This window comes from Anomaloglossus baeobatrachus, chromosome 2, assembly GCF_048569485.1.
Source record: "Anomaloglossus baeobatrachus isolate aAnoBae1 chromosome 2, aAnoBae1.hap1, whole genome shotgun sequence".
NCBI classification, from domain to species: domain Eukaryota; kingdom Metazoa; phylum Chordata; class Amphibia; order Anura; family Aromobatidae; genus Anomaloglossus; species Anomaloglossus baeobatrachus.
The window spans coordinates 410,907,690-410,929,144 of record NC_134354.1 but is presented as its reverse complement, the minus strand read 5'-3'; the positions used below and the strand labels follow the sequence as shown (position 1 = coordinate 410,929,144).

The 21,455-nt window shown below is 42.2% G+C and overlaps 1 protein-coding gene across 2 annotated transcripts in view; it reads right to left on the bottom strand.

The window, feature by feature from the left end:
- The window catches only part of KCNQ4 (potassium voltage-gated channel subfamily Q member 4), a 327,569-nt gene that overhangs the window by 7,450 nt on the left and 298,664 nt on the right, over positions 1-21,455 (bottom strand). For both annotated transcript variants that reach the window (XM_075336124.1, XM_075336126.1), the window contains exons 10-13: positions 20,052-20,269; positions 18,287-18,386; positions 13,401-13,532; positions 12,834-12,978 (exon numbers count right to left, since the gene is read on the bottom strand). In XM_075336124.1, the coding sequence (XP_075192239.1) occupies positions 12,834-12,978; positions 13,401-13,532; positions 18,287-18,386; positions 20,052-20,269 (595 nt within the window). The remainder of the gene's footprint in view (positions 1-12,833; positions 12,979-13,400; positions 13,533-18,286; positions 18,387-20,051; positions 20,270-21,455) is intronic.

Sequence of the window (21,455 nt, the reverse complement as noted above, 5' to 3'; positions counted from 1 at the left end):
ATGGGCAGCGATTTACCCGTGACGCAGAACCGACGGGGGCGGGTTCTTTCACCACTGACATCGCTAGCAATGTCGCTGTGTGTAACGTGGCCTTTAGCCTCTTCTTTTATATATGCTATGTTGTTAGTTAAGAAAAGCTGGGAAGTGTATTCATATGGTGCTTTCCACAACATTGGACAGAAGTGAAACATTTTTTTGTAGAACAGAAATTTCAAACCCTAAACGCCCACTGTCATTCATAGAATCATAGAATGGTAGAGTTGGAAAGGACCTCAAGGGTCATCGGGTCCAACCTCCTGCAAGTGCAGGCTTTCCTAAATTATCCCAGCTATATCATACTGAAGGGAAACTGACATAAATATGACGGATATATTCAGCAAAATGATCTTGCGGCTACTGCACTAACAAGATGGTAGCTGCAGGACTATGGAAAATCTCAACTATTTGGCAAAGATATAGGGCTCCCTCTATCCACCCATGGTACACAACATAATGACAGGTTACCATAGCTGATGGAGGCATTTATTAAACATGGTTTGTTTTTTTGAAAATTAACATTTGTGCTATGACCCATACAATACAGTTTAAGGGATTGTCCGGTGTAAAATGACAAGTCTGCAATGCCTTTATATGATATAATTAGCTGTTTCCAGCCAACTAACGCTCGCCACGCTCATTGCTATCTAATTAACGCTGCTGGTGATTAAACTAAAGTTAATAATGACGACATTCAGTAGCGCTTACGCAGGTGGTAAATTAAATTAAAATGTAGTTAATAACAATAATAATCATCAAAAATCTGAATCATACTAATGATACATTTTATTCACAGTGTAAAATCGAAAACAAACTGGATTCAATAAGATGTGCGTTTTTTTATTCATTCCAGAATCTAAACAAATTTCATAACGAAACATAAATTAACCCCTTAAGGACGAAGCCAGTTTTGTACTTAATGACCAGGCCATTTTTTGCAATTCTGACCAGTGTCACTTTATGAGGTTATAACTCTGGAACGCTTCAACGGATCCCGGTGATTCTGACATTGTTTTTTCGTGACATATTGTACTTCATGATAGTTATAAATTTAGAACGATATTTTTTGCTTTTATTTGTGAAAAAATCGGAAATTTGATGAAAATTTTGAAAATTTTGCAATTTTCAAACTTTTAATTTTTATGCCCTTAACCCAGAGAGTTATGTCACACAAAACAGTTAATAAATAACATTTCCCACATGTCTACTTTACATTAGCGCAATTTCTGAAACAAAATGTTTTGGGGTTAGGAAGTTAGAAGGGGTCAAAGTTCATCAGCAATTTCCCATTTTTTCAACAAAATTCACAAAACCATTTTTTTAGGGACCACATCACATTTGAAGTGACTTTGAGAGGCCTAAGTGACAGAAAATACCTAAAAGTGACACCATTCTCAAAACAGCATGCCTCAAAGTACTCAAAACCACATCCAAGAAGTTTATTAACCCTTCAGGTGCTTCAAAGGAACTAAAGCAAAGTGGAATGAAAAAAAGCAAAAAATAAAATTTTACCTAAAATGTTGCTCTACCCCAAATTTATTCACTTTTAGAAGAAATAACACAACAAAATGAACCCCAAAACTTGTTACCCACTTTCTTATGAACGCGCCAATACCCCACATGTGATCAGAAACCTCTGTTTGGACAAATGGGAGGGCTCGGAACAGAAGGAGCAATATGTGAATTTTGGAAAGCAAATTTGGCTGAAATAGATTGCGGGCACCATGTTGCATTTACATGTCCGCCAAGGTACCTAAACAGCAGAAACCCCTTACAAGTGACACCATTTTGGAAACTAGACCCCTTAAGGCTTCTATCTAGGGGTATAGTGAGCATTTTGGATCCACAGGTACTTCACAGATTTTGATAACGTTACGTTGTCACATTGAAAATTTTCATTTTTTTCTCAAAAATGTTGCTTTAGCATCAATTTTTTCACTTTTTCAAGAGGTAATTCCAAAAATTTGACCCCAATGTTTGTTACCCACTTTTTTATGAGCGCGGTGATACCTCACTTGTGGTCTGAAACCTTTGTTTGGAGAAATGGGAGGGCTTGGAACGGAAGGAGCAATATTTGAATTTTGGAAAGGAAATTTGGCTGAAAAAGATTGCGGGCACCATGTCGCATTTGGAGGACCCCTAAGGTACGTAAACAGCAAAAAAACACCACAAGTGACCCCATATTGGAAACTAGGCCCCTCAAGGAATTTATCTTGATGTTTGGTGAGTACCCTGAACCCCCAGGAGCTTTACAGAAGTTTATAACGTTGAGCCATGAAAATAAAAAAATAAAATTTTACCACAAAATTGTTACTTCAACCAGGTAGCTTTTTTTTTCACAAGGGTAACAGGAAAAAAATCACCATGAAATTTATTGCGCAATTTCTCCTGAGTTTGTTGATATCTTGTATGTGGTGGAAATCAACTGTTTGGGCGCACTGCAGGGCTCAGAAGAGAAGGAGTGCAATTTGACTGCAAAATTGGCTGGAATCAATAGCGGACGCCATGTTGCATTAGGAGAACCCCTGAGGTGCCTAAGCAGTGGAGGTCCCCCACAAGTGACCCCATTCTGGAAATAAGACCCCTCAAGGCTTTAATCTAGGTGTATATTGAGCATTTTGAATCCACGAATACTTCACAGAATTTGATAAGCTTAGGTTGCCATATTGAAATTTTCATTTTTTTCACAAAAATGTTGATTTAGCGACACATTTTTCACTTTTTCAAGAGGCAACAACAAAACGTGTACCCCACAGGTTGTTATCTAATTTCTTGTGAGCGCAGGGATACCACACATGTGGCCAAAAACCTTTGTTTGGATAAATGGGAGGGCTTGGAATGGAAGGAGCACCATTTGAATTTTGGAAAAGTTGAAGTAAATTGCGCGCACCATGTCACATTAGCAGGGCCCCTTGGGCACCTATACATCAGAAACCCCCCACAAGTGACCTCATTTTGGAAACTGGACCCCTCAAGGATTTTATTCAGGAGTATAGTAAACATTTTGAATCCACAGGTACTTCACAAAACTGTTGCTGTAGCAAAAAATTTCTCACTGTTAAGGGGGCTTTACACGCTGCGACATCGCTAATGCGGAGTCGTTAGGGTCACGGAATTGGTGACGCACATCCGGCCGCATTAGCGATGTTGCTGCGTGTGACACCGATGAGCGATTTTGCATCGTTGCAAAAATGTGCAAAATCGCTCATCAGTGACATGGGGGTCCATTCTCGATTATCGTTACTGCAGCAGTAACGATGTAGTTCGTCGCTCCTGCGGCAGCACACATCGCTATGTGTGACGCCGCAGGAACGAGGAACCTCTCCTTACCTGCCTCCCGGCCGCTATGAGGAAGGAAGGAGGTGGGCGGGATGTTCCGGCCACTCATCTCCGCCCCTCCGCTTCTATTGGGCGGCCGCTCAGTGACGTCACTGTGACGCCACACGGACAGCCCCCTTAGAAAGGAGGCGGTTTGCCGGTCACAGCGACGTCGCCGGGCAGGTAAGTATGTGTGACGCATCTGCGCGATGTTGTGCGGCACGGGCAGCGATTGCCCGTGTCGCACAACAGATGGGGGCGGGTACCCACGCTAGCGATATCGGGACCGATATCGCAGCGTGTAAAGTAGCCTTTAGGCTATGTGGCCATGATCCAGCGACACGGCGTCTAGTACCCAGTGTCAGCTTCCTGCAGAAATGTGAGTGTTGTCCACGGGAGAACGCAGCTGCCCATGCCCACGATTTGGGTTCAGGCTGCTGTGGACTTTAGTTCTATTCTACCTGCAAAGAACACTCATCTCCGCAGCATAAATTGACATCCTGAGGCTCGGGAAGCTGCGCCACAGGTCGATTTATGCTGCGGAGAAAAGAAACACAGTGGGCACGGGATTTCTAAAAATCCTGCCACTCTGCTTCTACTGCACAACGCAGCGTTATGGACGCAGGGAAAACACTCTGCGCCCAAAACGTTGCAAACCCTGATTGTGGGCACACAGCGTAAAATGCTACAATGGATGAATGGATAGATGTCAAACATATATAACGTCCCACCCCCCTGCATATTCTAAGCTGGCGCCCTTTAGTGCCTTTCATGTGACACTAAAGGATGCCTAGCCTTGTATTTAGCCAAAAAAAAAAAAAAAAGAATTAAAATAAATGACGTGGGGTCCCCCCTATTTTTGATAGCCAGCTAGGGTAAAGCAGACAGCTGTAGCCTGCAAACCACAGCTGACAGCTTCATCTTGTCTGGTGATCAATTTGGAGGGCTCCCCAAGCTGTTTTTTTTTTTTAATTATTTATAAATAAATAATTAAAAAAAAAAAACAAACGTGGGGTCCCCCCAAATTAGATCACCAGCCAAGGTGAAGCTGACAGCTGGGGTCTGGTATTCTCAGGATGGGAAGAGCCACGGTTATTGGACTCTTCCCAGCCTAAAAATAGCAGGCCGCAGCCGCCCCAGAAGTGGCGCATCCATTAGATGCGCCAATTCTGGCGCTTCGCCCCAGCTCATCCCGCGCCCTGGTGCGTTGGCTAACGGGGTAATGAATGGGGTTGATACCAGGTGTGTAATGTCACCTGGCATCAAGCCCAGCAATTAGTTATGTTACGGCGTCTATCAGATACCCGACATAACTAATTGACAGTAATAAAAAAAAAATTGACAACAAAAAAAAATTTATTTGAAAAAACACTCCCCAAAACATTCCCTGATTGACCAATTTATTGAAAAGAAAAAAAAAAAAATCCACAATAATCCATTTGGACGTCCACGTCGCCTCTGGACCTTCTAGAATATGGGGGGCACGTTCAGGGAACGTATCCCCCATTTTCTAGGAGGGCAGACCCTCCATTTGAGGAGAGTGGGTGCAAAGAATCTGCACCCACCCTCCCTGGGTCACAGCTGCAGAGTGCGAGCAGCCAGCGTCCTGAACACAGGAAGCTGACAGCTGCGCTCTGCTCATGTGACCGGAGTCTGCTGAGAAGGAGCCGGAGGAGGGGGCCGCGGGGGATCAGAGCTGCGACAGGTATGTATGACACCGGGGGACACCGGGGAACACCAGGGGGGGGTAGGGGGGGACCCGGCAGGGCCTAGGGAGCAGGTTTCTGTCGTATGTGTTATGGCACATACGACAGAAACCATAGGAACAGTGGAAATGCGGCCGGCGCGCTGCTGTGATCGCCGGTGCGCGCGGCCATCTTGGATTTTCGGGAGGGGGTTGGGGGTCGGGGGGGGCACTTTGGGGACACCGGGGGACCGGAGGGAACCGGGAAAAAGATTTATCTCCCATCTGGCATGTTTGATCATGCCAGATGGGAGATAAATGATTTTTTACCGGCGCGGTCATTTACTATAACTTGATGATCGGTATACGGTGTATACCGGTCATCAGGTGAGCGGGGACCGGAAAAACCGGCCCGAATCATGATCTCCAGGGTCTCAGCTACCCCCGGCAGCTGAGACCCCGGAAATTTTCTGACTCTGGGGGGCGCTAGACCCTTTTTTCCGACCGCCGTTAAAAAGCGGCGGATCGGAAAAAGTACCCTTATTTACCGCCGTTAAAAGGCGTATCGGCGGTCGTAAAGGGGTTAAGTTAAAATTCTCTGTAAACAAAATTAAATGTATAGTCATTTTCAAAGATCTATCCTTGACTTCTACCAGGTACAATTTGAACTGAAAGACCTTTACAACTTGTTACTGTAGAGAATGCAGTGTTTAATTGACCATGTGTGAATACAGGATCAGGTAGGAGAACGCCAATCTTATCGAATGTTTGTCCTTGCAATTCTGTAATTGTCATGGAATAAACCAGATGAAGTGAGAATTGTTTTCTTGTTAACTTAAATGGGATATCGCAATTTTCGCTAGTGTCTAATGGTATTCTTGGAATGAGAACCTTTTGACCACAACGCTCCCTAGAAAAAATACTGCAGTCGATGAGATTTGTGCCAAGAGCTTCTACGATTCATCGAGTACCATTACATGGTCCTTGGATTTAGATTGCGGAGTAGCATGACACAGCAGCCTTTCTTAAGGTTCAGCATATGAGGAGGAGGCCCATAGGAGTCAGGGAATGTACAAATTCGATGGAATACAGTGCTCTTTCGTCTTCTGTCTCACAGGATAAAATCTTGTCGACACTGAAGTATGATTTAGTCTAACCTCCAACACTTGTTCATTGACTGTCAGTGTGTCACAGTTTTTAGGGCATAGTACTGCTCTGGAAGCAAGATCAGTAGAAGTGAGAGAGTTCAGGTCATTCCCAAATATGCTCGTCACGACGTCATGAGTCAGCATGTTTTGTTCAGCTTCACAAAATCCACCAGATTCCCATCTTCAACTCATGATCCAACAGTTAGCAGCCACTCACAAAACTCTACCTCATCAGGATTGACTCGGATGTTCCTGATTAATTTCAGTTTCTTGAAGGATTTCCAGACTGGACTGCTCTTGACACACGCCTCTACAATACTAACGCGATTTCCGTGAAGTACATCTGGAGCTTGCTGACAAAAATCTCCTTCAACAACAATCGGATTCCCACCAAAAGGTTCTTCATTGTGAAGGAGAACACGTAAACTTCTATCAACAGCATTAAAAAGATGAACGTGAGACAATGAAATTTCATCCCATATAATAAGCTTAGTATCCCTAAGCTCTCGGCAGACTGAGGTTCCTTCTTTAATACGTGATACCGTTCACTCATTCAAATGAATTGAAATTCCAAATCCGGAGTGGGCTGTTTTACCTCCTGCGTAAAACAAAAAAAAACTTCAATACAGACATCTTAAATTTATGTTTTTCAGTATTCTCTAATTAAAATTACCTTTTCGTAATGTAGCTGCCAAAATGGTAGGAGCAACTGTTTTTACAATGCCACCATTCCCAAGTATAGTAGATGCCAAAGCCTTATACACGAACGTCTTTCTACAACCTCCTGTATCAGATAAAAAAGAGCATTTTTGTGACGTGGTTGGATTATTAACTGCATTCATGATTGCTTCAAAGGCGCCTCGTTGTTCTAGGTTCATCAGAAACTGCAGTTGTTCATATTAATGTTTTTCCCTTTCCACATCAACAATGTCACCCATTTGATACGCATCTGATGGGGAAGGTAGTCCACAACTTTTGCAATCTTTAGCAAACTGACGTAAGTGGCCTTGGATATCGGCAAGTGTTTGCTGCTCGGCCATGTATTCGCTGTCAGGAGGAAGTCTACCACCATGTTATTTTTATATTTGTTGTATAAATCAAGTCCACTTGTGATGTTGGCATGGTTCAGGATTGCAGCAAATAGCTGACGAAGCTCACTGGGCATTCTAAGTAAAGATGCTTCTTCCATGGTTTTGTCCCACTCTGAGTCATCATGCAATAATCTCATGGCCCTAGATGCCAAAATATTAGTTTCATATGTGTGTCCTTCCACTGTTCTCAGATCTTCGAATGATGTAGCACCTGTAAACAACATAAAGAAAATAGTTAAACATTATAAAAAAGACAGGATGGTCTAATAACGTACAATTAGATGAATATGACTTACCCTTGATAGGCGCAGGGAAAATCTTTCCATATCTTGTGGAGAGACAGAGTACATTCTTGGAAGGATCTTGTCAGCACCTCTTTTTCTTGTCTTCCAAAACTTATATATCCAGACATAATGGTAGGGTATTTTACAATATAAATACTGACGTGTTGACGGATCAGTTTGGTTTAGAACGAACCATTTGGTAAGTTTTGTGCCGTCACGCTGAGCTTTTTCCAGAGAACGCTGCTCCGCTCCATCCCTAAAGTAAACTGATTGTTGGAAAGGTAGGAGTACCGGAAGTCTTTCTACAGCATGGGAACGTGCAGACATCTCACATTTTCTCAGCCGCCGCATTGCTTCAGGCGATGCCGAATATTGTGAGTCAATGTAAGTCTTAAGCGGGCTTTGTACACTACGACATCGCAGGTGCGATGTCGGTGGGGTCAAATCGAAAGTGACGCACTTCCTGCGTCACAGTCGACATCGTAGTGTGCAAATCCTTGATGATACGATTAACGAGCGCAAAAGCGTCGTTATCGTATCATCGGTGTAGGGTCCGACATTTCCATTATGCCGGTGCAGCGATGGTAAGATGTTGTTCTTCGTTCCAGCATGCAGCACACATCGCTGTGTGTGAAGCCGCTGCAGCGAGGAACATCTACCTGCGTCCCGGCTGCAATGTGGAAGGAAGAAGGTGGGCGGGATGTTTATGTCCCGCTCATCTCCGCCCCTCTGCTCCTATTGGCCGCCTGCCATGTGACGTCGATGTGACGCAGCAAGACCCGCCCCCTTAGGAAGGAGGCGGGTCGCCGGCCAGAGCGTCGTCGCAGGGCAGGTGAGTGCATGTGAAGCTGGCGTAGCGATAATGTTTGCTATGCCAGCAATCACAAGATATTGCTGCTGCGAAGGGGCGGGTACTATCACGCTTGGGATCGAAAGCATCGGCTTGCGATGTCGCAGCGTGCAAAGTACCCCTTAATCTCGTCTCAGTGGTAGGTGCCGGTGTTGCTGGCTTCGTTCACTTGAACGAAGAGGGAAGTATGATGATGCGACCCAGTCTTAAATCTTGTTGTTCAGCCCTACTGTTGATATAATCCATAAGCCCAACGTATAATTCTACTCTGAGGTTTGTTTTTTGTTTTGTCTGTTCCAGTCCAGTCGTCGCGCTTCAACCTTTAGGTAGGCATCAGCTTGCCGGAATATAACAGTGGGTTGAAGGATTGTTGATCCTGAAAGTGGTACGCATAGAATTCCCTCATCGACACATTCCTGTTTTTTATTTTCTTGTTCCCCTGCATCGTGACTGATATCTTCCTGTTCTTCATCGTCACCATCCTCCATTTCATGACTTTTCCTTTTTGCAGTTCTCCCTTGCTTCCGTATTCCAGGTTGCCGGCCGTGTTCATCACACAGAAAAAGGAGTGGATACACCATTAGATCACAGTTTGGGCTATGGTACACAATATTCTGTAGTCCTCGCTGCTGGGATGAACGGCAATGTCTCTTTTGATCGGCGGCTCTCCATCATCGAAGACAAACATGGCTGCAATTTCATTGGCTGTCGGGAAGTTGTATCGGCGAGGGTCGTATTGTCTATCCTTTGTTATCCACATTTCGATTTTTATGCTGGTCGTAGCCACGCTGATCAATCAAATCCTTCATCATCTTGAAAGCCTGAGAAAGATCTAGCCAGATCTAAAGAAAGCACAAATATATTTTAAATTATTAAAAAAGAGCAGGAATGAATTAAAAATGTACATTTAATTGTATTCTGGTCTTTTACCTCAGAGAAGTTGATGTACGGTAGTACACTGGTCCGTGAATAACTAAAACGGGTGGGCCACCGGAAAATTTCATTGACTGAAATCCAAAGGATGCAAAGGCAAGAGCAGTATTGTACTTTCTGATGTTCTTTCTAAAAAATGTTGCCTCGTTCGTATCTTCAGTGAACCACGCTTGACACTGCTAAGGATATTCATTTAATTCACGTAAGTGTATGGTACCACTTATGCAGCATGACGCAAACTTTGCACTGTGTAATTTTTCTTTCCAAAAGTGAGATGCAATCACTCCACGTAACATCTCTCTTTCCCACATGGTTTTCACTGGGTATGTTCTCTGGATTTCTTGTTGCATACCTCGAAGGTGGTGGTAGTTTACGTCGACGAGCATTGTTGTTTTCAACTTCCGCAGGTGTCACGTTCATTCTTCGCTGGGTATATGTATCAGCTTCCCTTCTTTCTGTCGCTCGGTTGATATAAACCTTGTGATATCTCTCTTTGTCCTTATCAATCTGCTCAGGTGTTCATTGTTGATAAGCAATCCTATGATTTTGTCGATATTGTTGTTGTCGAGCAGCAATTGCATCGTTGTCAGGATTTTCCTGCGGCCTGTGAAATGGACCTGGCAACTCTTCTTGGCTCATTTTATTTGGGAGAATGCGGATGCAATTAAATGTACGTTTACCTTAGTTGAAGTGGTTGAATAACATACAAAGGAAGTGCCGGATGTGGTAATGTGCGAGGGCGGAGCCTCATCTGGTAATGTATGGGGGGTGGAGCCTCGTGTGGTAATGTGTGGGGAGCGAGCCTCGTGTGGTAATATGCGGTGAGCAGAGCCTTGTGGCGTGGGCGGAGCAGCGCGTGGGCGGAGCCGCAATGTGTGGGCGCGGAGCCGCATGTGGGTGGAGCCGCGTTTGGATGGGGGGGTCACGTGTGGGCCTGTGTGGGGGTAATGTGTGGGGGGCAGGATTAACGAGTAATCACGATTGCTCTTATATATATAGATATCATCATTGTACACACTGTGAGGATTCGCTGGTGTTAGAGCAGTCATGTATCCGTAAGTATACTTCCAGGCAGAATCCAACTAGAGGGGCGCGGCCTCGATAATTACACTTGCACTCGTGAGCAGCAGATGTAACCACGACCAGCACTCACTGACAGGCGGCTCAAGATTACAGCCATCTATCAGTCAGTGTTGGGGGTGCAGTTACTGCCCTGCTCACTATGGACTGAGCGGAGACTGAAATGCGCTTATTGCGCCTCTATGATAAAAAGCCCGTGGCTGTCAGGAGGTAAAAGGTTAATTTCCTCCTGGCAGCGGGACTAAAGTTCATTTCCTCTCGGCAATGGGACTCTCAGTCCGGGCGCCAGAAAGCTTCAGAATGCTATTAACCTGCAGATTAACCCCATATCTGCAGGTTAATAGTGTTTTTTTACATGACAGAATCCCTTTAAAGGCTGAAAATAGACCAGTTGGTTCTTAAAGAGTTAATCTTTTTCTTAAAAACATCCACATTTAGAACACCTTGGGAAAATCGATTTCTTGTGAAAAAATGTCTCTTATGAAATGCTGCTGTTGCATAGCTATGGAGTATCTGTTTTCCACTGATCTGCTCTAACAATGAAATGCTTGCAGCTCCGCGGTACATATCTGGCTCCTTCACCTGGAGCTGCTTCATGTAATTCCAATAATGTTAGCTGCTTTGTATTTAAACACTTTCATCACACATAGTGTAGATTTTACCAAACCATTAATCTCAACTGCTGTCGTTTAATGTGCGGCACTCTATTTTCTTGCCATTGTTTACAGAGAACAGTGCACATTACCTAGTATTTAATATCGCAATGTTAGCCTTCAAACACAAATCATGAGAACACATATCTTTTCCTAAGGTTAACTGTCCTGCGACAGGCTTCTGGAAAGCATGCAAGTAGTTTACATTTTATCTATTCCATTACATGCTTCTCATAAAGGAAGATTATAGCTACACAATTCTTTTGTTATTCTGTTTCCTGCAACTTGTATCTGTATAGGTTCCCATGTTGAAGTGTACAACAGCTGTAAGCATGTACTGTGGCGGCGGGGGGGGGGTGGACTGTTCAGAGCAAACATCAGGCGGGTGCTGATACTGGATTGTATGACCTCTTTGGCATTTTGGGTTCTGTGTTCTTCCTGTAATCCTCCATGTTATGATGACGCGGATGATGGATGCTACAACAGGCTACGGGCCCGGACACAACGCAGCAAAGAACACAGCACAAAACAGCTTGGTGAACGGACTAATAAAAAGAAGATAACATATTGGGAGGCTGTTACTATTAAAATATCACACAATGGCAAGAGGCAGTAGCTGTAAGGGGCATAAAAATCGAGGTTGCAGCGATCACGACTGGGCCTGGGGGTACAGGGGGCCCGCCAACTCCAGCACCTGTTTCAGCTGGATGTGTATCCGAGGCCGCGCATCTAGCTGAAATACATCGCAGCACAGAGACCTGTCAGGTCCCTGCACTGCGATGTGCCGGCCGCCAATTAAGGCTATGGATATTCACTGCTCCCCACACCCAAAATCCTGGGCATGGGGAGCAGGGAATATTCTGAGATAGTTGACTGACAGCACTGTAAGTGATGTCATGCACTGCGCCACTTACAAGCTGGTCAGTTGTCAGCATGCCAGCGCTGGAGGAGGACACCACTGTAGTGGCGGGAAGGTGAGTGTAATAGTTTAGGGTTTTTTTACTGTGTGCGGCACACTGGGGCATCATAGTTACTAGGATGCAGACATATTCCAGGATGGGGCTATATACCAGGATGAGGCTATATACAAGGATACGGCCAAGATAGGGACATATACCCGGATGGGGGTATATACCAGAATCGGGACATATACCAGGATGGTCACATGTTGGGACATATACCAGTATGGGGCTATATACCAGGATGGAGACATGAGGCCATATATACAAAGATGGGACATGATGAGGCCATATACGAGGATGGGGACATGAAGATGCTATATATACCAGGATGGGGATATGATGGTACCAGGATGGAGCCATAAATACTATGATGAGGCCATATGTACCAGGATTGGGACATATACCAGGATGGCGCAATGATGGGAACATATAAACCACGATGGGCACATGATGGGGCCATTTATACCAGGATGGGGCCATACACCAGGATGGGGCCGTGATGGGGAGGTACATACAAGGATCAGAAAGATATCCAGCGTCTCCAGGAGGATTGAGAAATATTTAAAAGTAAATTCTCTTTATTAGATCCATAAAAACATCCATCGATAAATACAAAAGAGGCACAAAGAAACAGGACACAGGATCTTTCCTACGCGTTTCAACCTGTTAAGGTCTTAATCATGGAATGCATTCCATGATTAAGATTTTCATCCTTTCTTCTTCTATGCCTGAATAACACAGTTCCTTCTCCCACAATGTCTGAGTGCTGAATGATGAAGGTTGGAATCACTCACCTGTCGCTCTACCTTTACAACTCTTCCCATCATGCTCATTTCATCAGCAGCATCTGCTTCAGATCCAATTTGAGGAAGTTTCTCCCCTTTCTCCCGTGGCTTCTTTTCCAAAGGAATAGGCCCCCGGCCTACAATTTGGTCCACACTGCAAGAAAAATCAATACATCATGCGGATTTATAAAGGTTATATGAATGGAAACATGGGAAACTAGGTTTATAGGAAGGATGAAGTTGAAATGTGTAAACTAATGCAATGCTAACTTTTATGACAGTACAATATTTAAATGTAGGAGTTGGAAGATGTTTTCACTAGTGATGAGTGAACAGTAACTATTCATGCTCGGATTATTTGTAACAAATCCCAAAGTAATATTCCAGTATTCATCACAAATAACAAACCTAATTCAAGTCAGTGGGGAACCTGAGCATTTTTCATGTTGTCACGAATACTGGAATAGTACCCGGTATTCGGTAAGCATTATTCAAACACGAATAGTTCACCCATCTCTAGTTTTCACTCCTTGCAGAACGTATTCTAGATCAGAAATTCTACAATGCACCACTGACCGGCACTGCAAACTCTTTATTCGTCCAAGCATGTCTAGGTGGCCTGCGGAGTATTGCTCAATGACATCCTTCACATCATATGGACGAAGAGTCTCCTTAAACTTTCTCTTCGCTACAAGGAACTTCAGGATTCTAAATTAGAAAGATATAAAACAATGACAATTATAACACATATTGATCTGGTGAGGCTGATACTGCGTTCCAAATTATTATGCAAATGCCAGTTTTCTCTGATTTTCCTAAATAGTCGTTGCAATGAGTCAGTTTAATGTTCAAATCATCAACCGTTAAAAATATAAATCAAATTTAAAAAATAACACTAAAAAAAGGCCCTCAAAATGCACTGTTCCAAATTATTATGCACAACAGTGTTTGCAAACCCTTTATAAGTTGTAAAAAATTGAAAATGGTCATTCATTGAATTTGCAGCATGATAGGGAATCTGTCAGCTGGTTTTTGCTACCTCAGAGACATTATGTAGGCAAAAAGACTTTGAATCCAATGATGTATCACTTAAATTACAGGGTGCAGCGGTTCTGACAAAATCAAAGTTGTTAGATTTAGCATGTAGCATGACTGAGAGAGCTGCCACCACTCATGCCAGGCTTTTTATAGACATTATACATTGACACTGAGGTGCCAATCAGAGGATGGGGCATGTCGGAGCCAGCTGGTTACAGCTATCATAAGGTCAGGCTGGTAAAACAAACATTGCAAATAAACAATACCACAAACCTTGACAAGACAGGCACGGGTGGCACAGTGGTTAGCACTGTAGTTTTGCAGTGCTGGGGTAATGGGTTAAAATCATCTGCAAGGAGTTTGTATGTTCTCCCCTTGTTTACCCTGGGTACTCTGATGTATGTAAAGCGATATGGAATTAATTATTATATTATTGCTGAATTCTCTGTGTTAACCCTTACAGCATACTGTCTTACATTACATAGCAAAAACTTGCTGACCAATTTCCCTTAAGAAGTTAAATTTACTGAAATCAAAAGATTTTTCAATCAAAAGCATCTAAACAGGCCAAGTTACATGTTAACATAGGAACCCTTCTTTGGTATCACATTTACAATTCTTGCATCCATTGAACTTGTGAGTTTTTAGATTATTTCTGATTGAATTTCTTTGCAGGATGACATAATAGCCTCCCAGACCTGCTGTTTGATGTGAACTGCCTCCCACCCTCATAGATCTTTTGCTTGATGATACTCCAAAGGTTCTCAAAAGGGTTGATGGAGGCTAGTGACCACACTGTGAGTCAATGTCCTTTTTTGCTCATAGCAGACAATGACTCAGAATGATCCTTTTCTGCATGAGATGGTGCAATGTCATGCATGAAGATGATTTGGCTAAGGATGGTTGGATTCTTCTTTTTGTACCATGGAAGAAAGTTGTCAGTCAGAAACTGTATATTCTTTGCCAGTGTCATTTTCACACCTTCAGGGTCCCTAAAGGGGTCTACCAGCTCTCTCACCATGATTACGGTCCAAAACATGACTCCACCACCTCCTTGCTGACGTTACAGCCTGGTTAGGATTTGGGACAACCATCCACCACTCTATCCATTTGGACCATCCAGGGTTGCACGGCACTTATCAGTAGAGAAGTCTGTTTTAAAGTCTTTGATTGTGTCTATGCCCACTAAAACCATTTCTGCTTGTAAGTACTTCTTAGTGGTTTATGCACAACTGAAAGTCTCTGGAGGATCCAGACGCACCAGCAGCATTGTAATGGTATTTTAGCAGGTGCTCTCAATGAGATGAATTTGTTTGGCAGAAACCTTCCTCATTATTCTTTTATCTGTATGAACCCATCTGTGTTGTGTATTAGCCACAAATGTCTTCACAATAAGATGATCATGCTTCCGTTTTCGAGAAATATCTATCATTTTCATATCTTGTCGAAGGCATTGCACTATTTTCATTTTTCAGCAGCAAATAGATTATTTCTCTTTCCCACATTGCTAAAAACCTGTAGCTTGCGTAATAATGTGGAACATCCATGTTTTTCTTTAATTGGATTCACCTGGCAAACTAATTATCACAGGTGTTTGAGGATCATTTCACTGATCCAAAGAGCCCTGAGACACAAAACCATCCATAAATTTATTTGAAAAACAAAAAATGTAATCTTTATGTCACTTAAATCAAATTTGCATAATAATTTGGAATGAGGTGTGGATGATTTGCATGATTTGTAACATGTTAGCAGTTTTTGTGGAACAGAAAGGGGTTGGGTCTTGTGCTTTTAATGAAAATGTTTAATTTTTTAGTGTGAGAGATGATTTAGGAATAAGTGTAGCTTGCAGTAGTGGATATGTGCTGGTAATAGGTAACCCTTCTGTTTAGAAAACTAAAGCTGTGATTCAAGGCATGAAGTGCATTCTCAGGAATGCATACCGGGCACTGTTAATGCCACAGAAATCTTTTGATTTCACATAAGAGAAAAAAAGTAGTGTACAATGGGAAATTCAGTAGCTTTTAAGACATATAGGTCTGTAACAACTAGAAACCATATTATTACCATATAGTTACTTCTTAATGGGGCTCAAGAGTCAGTTCATTTTTTGGTTAACGTACTCTTGCTTATTAGGTTACATCCTCGCATACCAGAATTTGGACATAAAAGGTGAAAAAAAAATCTGTTATGTATTTTGACACAACTTTCCCTGAAAGTGAATCTCAATATTTGAAACCTTAAGAATTGACATGCATCAAATAGAATACACCACATGGCAACATTTGTAGTATGCATACAAGAGTTGTTAATCTACTACTACTATAAAGCTGTTGGCCAAATGGTTGTTCTACCGTTCATTCAGCTGACAGCAATCTCCCCTGACTCCCCCAGACACCGGAGACGCCTAAGGCTGTAACTGGACATGCCGGATCCTTTCCTCCTCAACATTAACTGTGGGGGATAGGGTAGTTGGGAGGTCCCCATACACATTGAACCATTGGCAGGACCTGCTGATATCAGCTGAAGTTAGTCTAAGGTGTGTGGGAACCTGTTACATTGTATGTGCAGTCCAATCTGTGGACAACATAGTTTAAAGAAGTAGAAGCTGAGCCGAATGATATAAAGTGTTTTGGAAAAGATTCAGTATAACTTGTATTTTATTCACACACTTAGGGAATAGATTAGGAAAAATTAAAAATGTGCACATCCTATTTTCTCACTGAATTGCTCAAGAGGTCTTTAAAACATATACCAGTTAATAGATGTCACAAATACTAATTTTGTATGTGATATACAGTACACACAATATAATATTGCTAACTAAAGTGATGTTGCTACAATGACATTATGACTTGGGCTTCAGAGGCAGGTTCATCTAGTTGTTGGCTGTTGCATATGGTCTCTGGCTCTCAGGTCGTTCTCGCTCCATGTCTCAGTTAACACTGGAGGATCACGCTATCTCGTCTCATTCTCCTTCATTCTCTTTGCTGCAACAAATCAACCGGTGTATGCGACCTTCATGAACTACAGACTACACTTTGGCTCACTAGATCTTAACTGCCCTTCTAGAATGAACTATCTCTTACCCTATAAACTAACCCCTCCAATGGTGGTCAAGTCCCAACACTTACTATTACTTATCCTAAAGTCCGATGACTTCCTAAACAATTGCTATACCATACATTACTCAGGAACACATTGTTATACATAACAAATCACATTACACTATATTTAGAAAGGACATAAGACATCATTCACTTACACTACATGACAACACAACAATGAGGTTGGTGTCTTCAGGAGTAGGAACATGATAGTCATAGTCCACCACCCTTACACACACATGATGCCAGATAACAATAATTAGTGTGCAGAGCAATTCAAGGGTGGGTTAACATATAGCGGCCATAGCAAGACTGTGCCAACATATGATTTTGTCACAAAACGGTGTAGTGTGAAAAAAGCTCATACTCTGCTGTAGCCATTATGTGAGAAACCACCCTAATGAAGGGTGCATAGTTAGAACGTATATGTGGTGTCATTTATGCTTTTATTTTACATTTGATTACTTTCATAATATTCAGACTTCTGATGTATTAAAAATTATCATTATATTTGCCCTCGGCATAAAGGTAACCTGTCATATGATTCATGCTGCTCGAACCCTAGGCTGCATAAATCAGAGCCTAGGTGCAAGACTAAAGTCATGTATATTTTTTTTTAAACGCTTTCAGAGAAAATACAGTTTGAAGACTAACGATACAGTGAGAAGCTTGTCCCTGAGCTGCTCCCGGTGACTGACAGGTATATACTTATGTACACATGGAAGAGACTTATCAATCAACGCGTGGTGCAAGGGAAAGCTGTACAAAGGAAATCAGTGAAAAAAGTGGACTTTATTCACACAGGTATTTTCTATGAATTCAGCTGTTTCCTCACATGAATTATATCATATTTATTTTTGGTGTCAATGAGATAATGGCTATTGTTTATATTTGATACTACCAATGTAATTATTACTTATTACCAATCCCCGTGTATCCGGAATTCCTCTATTGTGGACTGTTCTTATTGTATCGTCATTACATTTTTAAGAATAAAGCTTAATAAAATCTATTTTCTATGAATAGAGGATTTCTATTGACACCACTGCCACTGGTACATTAGCATACAGCAAGGTGCTGTAGACAAGTTTATTTTGCTCCAATATATGCAACTCCATAAAATGACCATATTACTGGAATATCTCCAAAAAGGTATAAAAGGTCATGGGGCAGTTTAGGGGGCCTGATAAGTTCACTTTACTTAACAGACATATCATACTTTTGATAATCTACAGCATATATTGTACCTAAATGTGTGCTGGGAACATATATTATACATGTTTATTATTTCTAACATCTTTCAGTGCAGTAAATTACCTAAAGGCTCTGATCAATGTCTTTACAGTTGGCATGATGTCTTCCATGGTGAGATCACTGGGAAGTCTCTTCTCATCATTCATCTCATCTCCTGCGCCCTCTGCTGGGAGAAAGCGACACTGACATCACTAAACAATTTTAGTTTGCATTTCCTTTTTTTAATTAACATGAAAAGTTATTCTAATCTCAGACATTTATGCACATCCACAAGTGCTCATCTATTCTATTGCCCTTAGAAGTAAATGGAGAGAGCTATGCATCTTCAACCTGCTCTCCATTATGGCAGGGCGGGATGGGGCCTCGTTTTGGAGATGTGGATCCAAAAGGTGGGGCTCATATTGATCAGAAATTTATAGTGGATTCTGTGGAAACGCTTTAACTGAGATGAAAACACATTACACCATTCTATAGTATACTTAGGGTAATAATTAGGGATGATCGAATACCTCAAATATTCGCCGAATAGGTCGCCGCTATTCGACTATTTGCGAATATTCGATGTGCAATGTAAGTCTATGGGAAACCCGAATAGTTGCCGAATAGCAACTATTCGGGCTTCCCATAGACTTACATTGCGCATCGAATATTCGCATAGCGGCGACCTATTCGTCAGATATTCGCAAAGCCGAATATTGCCGAATATTTGTGATATTCGATCATCCCTAGAAATAATCTTGTAGGAATTAGCGAATCTGCCATAATTCAAATTTGACAGATTCACTTAAAATCGGTCACGAAATTCAAGTTTAATTAATATAAGGAGCCCCGATTACCATTTATTATGCTCTAAAATCTCACAAGTACAAAGCATAATAAACAAATTGGGGCCACATCTACTCTTCACTTTTTGCTGGTGCTGACTAGGCTTAACATATATTCTGACACTATGATGTACAAAACCCGATATTTCTGTGTGGGTAACGCATGCCATGATGTCAGAACACACATTGAGGCCTAGATGGAGCTGGAAGCAGCAGTGAACAGTGAAAAGGACACTGGAACGGGGCCCTAAGAAGCAAACAGAAATTTGGTGGCAATCACCGGCAGCAGAAACAGGTGGGGGACAAGGTAAGAATGATTTTTTTAACCCATTCCCAGGCTACACAAATCCAGCAATGTGACAGTCGGCTGGCCACCATTTTGCTGCATTAGCCCTAACTGAATTCCCCAAAATCAGTCTTGCTGCAGAGTGATTTACTGTAAAGTTCTTTAGCTGAATTACAGGGTAGAAGTCCAAAAACATTTCAGACTAGGTTGAACCTGTAATTTTTACTTTAACAAAATGTGTTAAGAAGAAGATTTTATGGCAACTACAGAAATGTAATTGTGGTACAAAGCCAAATCCAGACACTTGTGAAACGTGGTCCATGTGCAGACTGCGATGTACAGACTGGCTGTTGTCTTCAATCTCGAGCTCAGCAGCCTCATAGGAATATCAGAAGATGATGGGTTTAGAGGAGGACACATATCCCAAATGTCTGCATTAGGTAGAAGTAAAAGTCCATCAATCTACTCCAACTTAAAACATTTTACACGAAAAAGCTATTATCCAGTTAGAGGAGGGTGATGGACAGGTCCGGTCACATGCCCCACCATCTGCAACCATTTTGATAACAAAGGAGCTGTCTGTGAGGAAAGCTGCACTAACAAATGCAAGAGAAGAACCTGACATATGCATATTAGTGAGCGCAACAAAATAATGTGGCAAACATATTTGCTAAAATAAAGATAAAATAGACAATCCCTTTAATGTTTCTGCACTGACCGTCTGCTTGGGGCTTTGGTTTAAGTCGCAATGATGCCCGAAATCTTGTGCGATCATTAAAGCTCCAACTTTTCTGCACTTTGGTAGGACTGGGAGTTTCTGAAGTCAGGTCTGGCCCAGGAGATGTCCGCTCTGGTGGAGCCAAGTACTGCTTACTGCGTGTGCTCTGTTTGGGGGCACCACCTCCACGTAGGCGATCCTTTAATCCTGCCTTATTACTGGGATTGACAAGAGCAGAAAACACAAGCAATGAGATTAATAAAGTAGAAAAACATATAACAGAGCAGGTAAGGGAAAGGTATATATAGGAAACTAGAAGGGTTTGAGAGGGGTAGAGAAGAAAGTGAATGAAGTGGGAGGGAGACAAGTTGAGGAGACAATAACATATAATCTGTTCTGTCTGTGAGGGAGTAATTTCTATAACAAGGGAATTATCTCTAAGATTACTGCTAGAAATGGAATCCCTAAATCATCCCTTCTAATGATCAGGAAACCATGCATTATTGAACTACCATATATGAAATAAAACCAGTCAACATGGTGAAAAAAGTTCCAATAACGTTTCTAGAGTCATGCAACAAAAATGTGTATACCTACTTCACAGAATGGAGTATGCTAATGTAGAATGTATAGAAAATACATAGTAAAGAGACATATATGCTAAAATTGAAACTTTTTCCCCCACCATGTTGAGTATTCATGCTAAGAGCTGCCTAATAAGCCATTAGACTCCCCACATTCCATTTCACCAGCCACCCCACTTAATTATAAAGCACCTGGAATACGGCACCCATTTCTCCTGGAGTTATCCTCTCGGAGCTCGTCACAACACAGCTCAGAACCACATGCTGCTAAGACAGGCGATACTACACACCTCATTCCTCTACTGCGGGCCTTCACACCACATTCCTCTACAGCGATCCTTGGAAATCATCTGCATGCAAACACATCTTAACGACACTCTTAAGTCCTTGTCTGCCATGTGAGCTTTGTATGTTTTCATGGCAGTAAAGGGGTTTAAGAAATGTATCAGGATCCTCACTAATTTATACCCTTTGTGGGCCAGCAAAATTGACTAGTATGAGTAAGGTTTAACTTTCACATCTGTTGTTTATGGGCTGGCCCTCAAAGGGTTTAATTAATATATATACCATTATTTCGGGCAATGCAATCAACTACAATAAGACTCAGGCTGCACTCACACGAGCGATGATTCTCTCTTCTGAGAGAATTGGATGCATTGTGCTAATGACAATCGGCTCCCACTCTGCTGCGAACATGTGCCGAGTGTCATTGTACTGTTCTCTGATTGTCTCACATGTGAGGATCAGATCACAGGAGCGGAGAAGACGGAGAACTTAATGTCTCAATCTTCTGCATTGTCTATTTTTGCATGAATTGGAC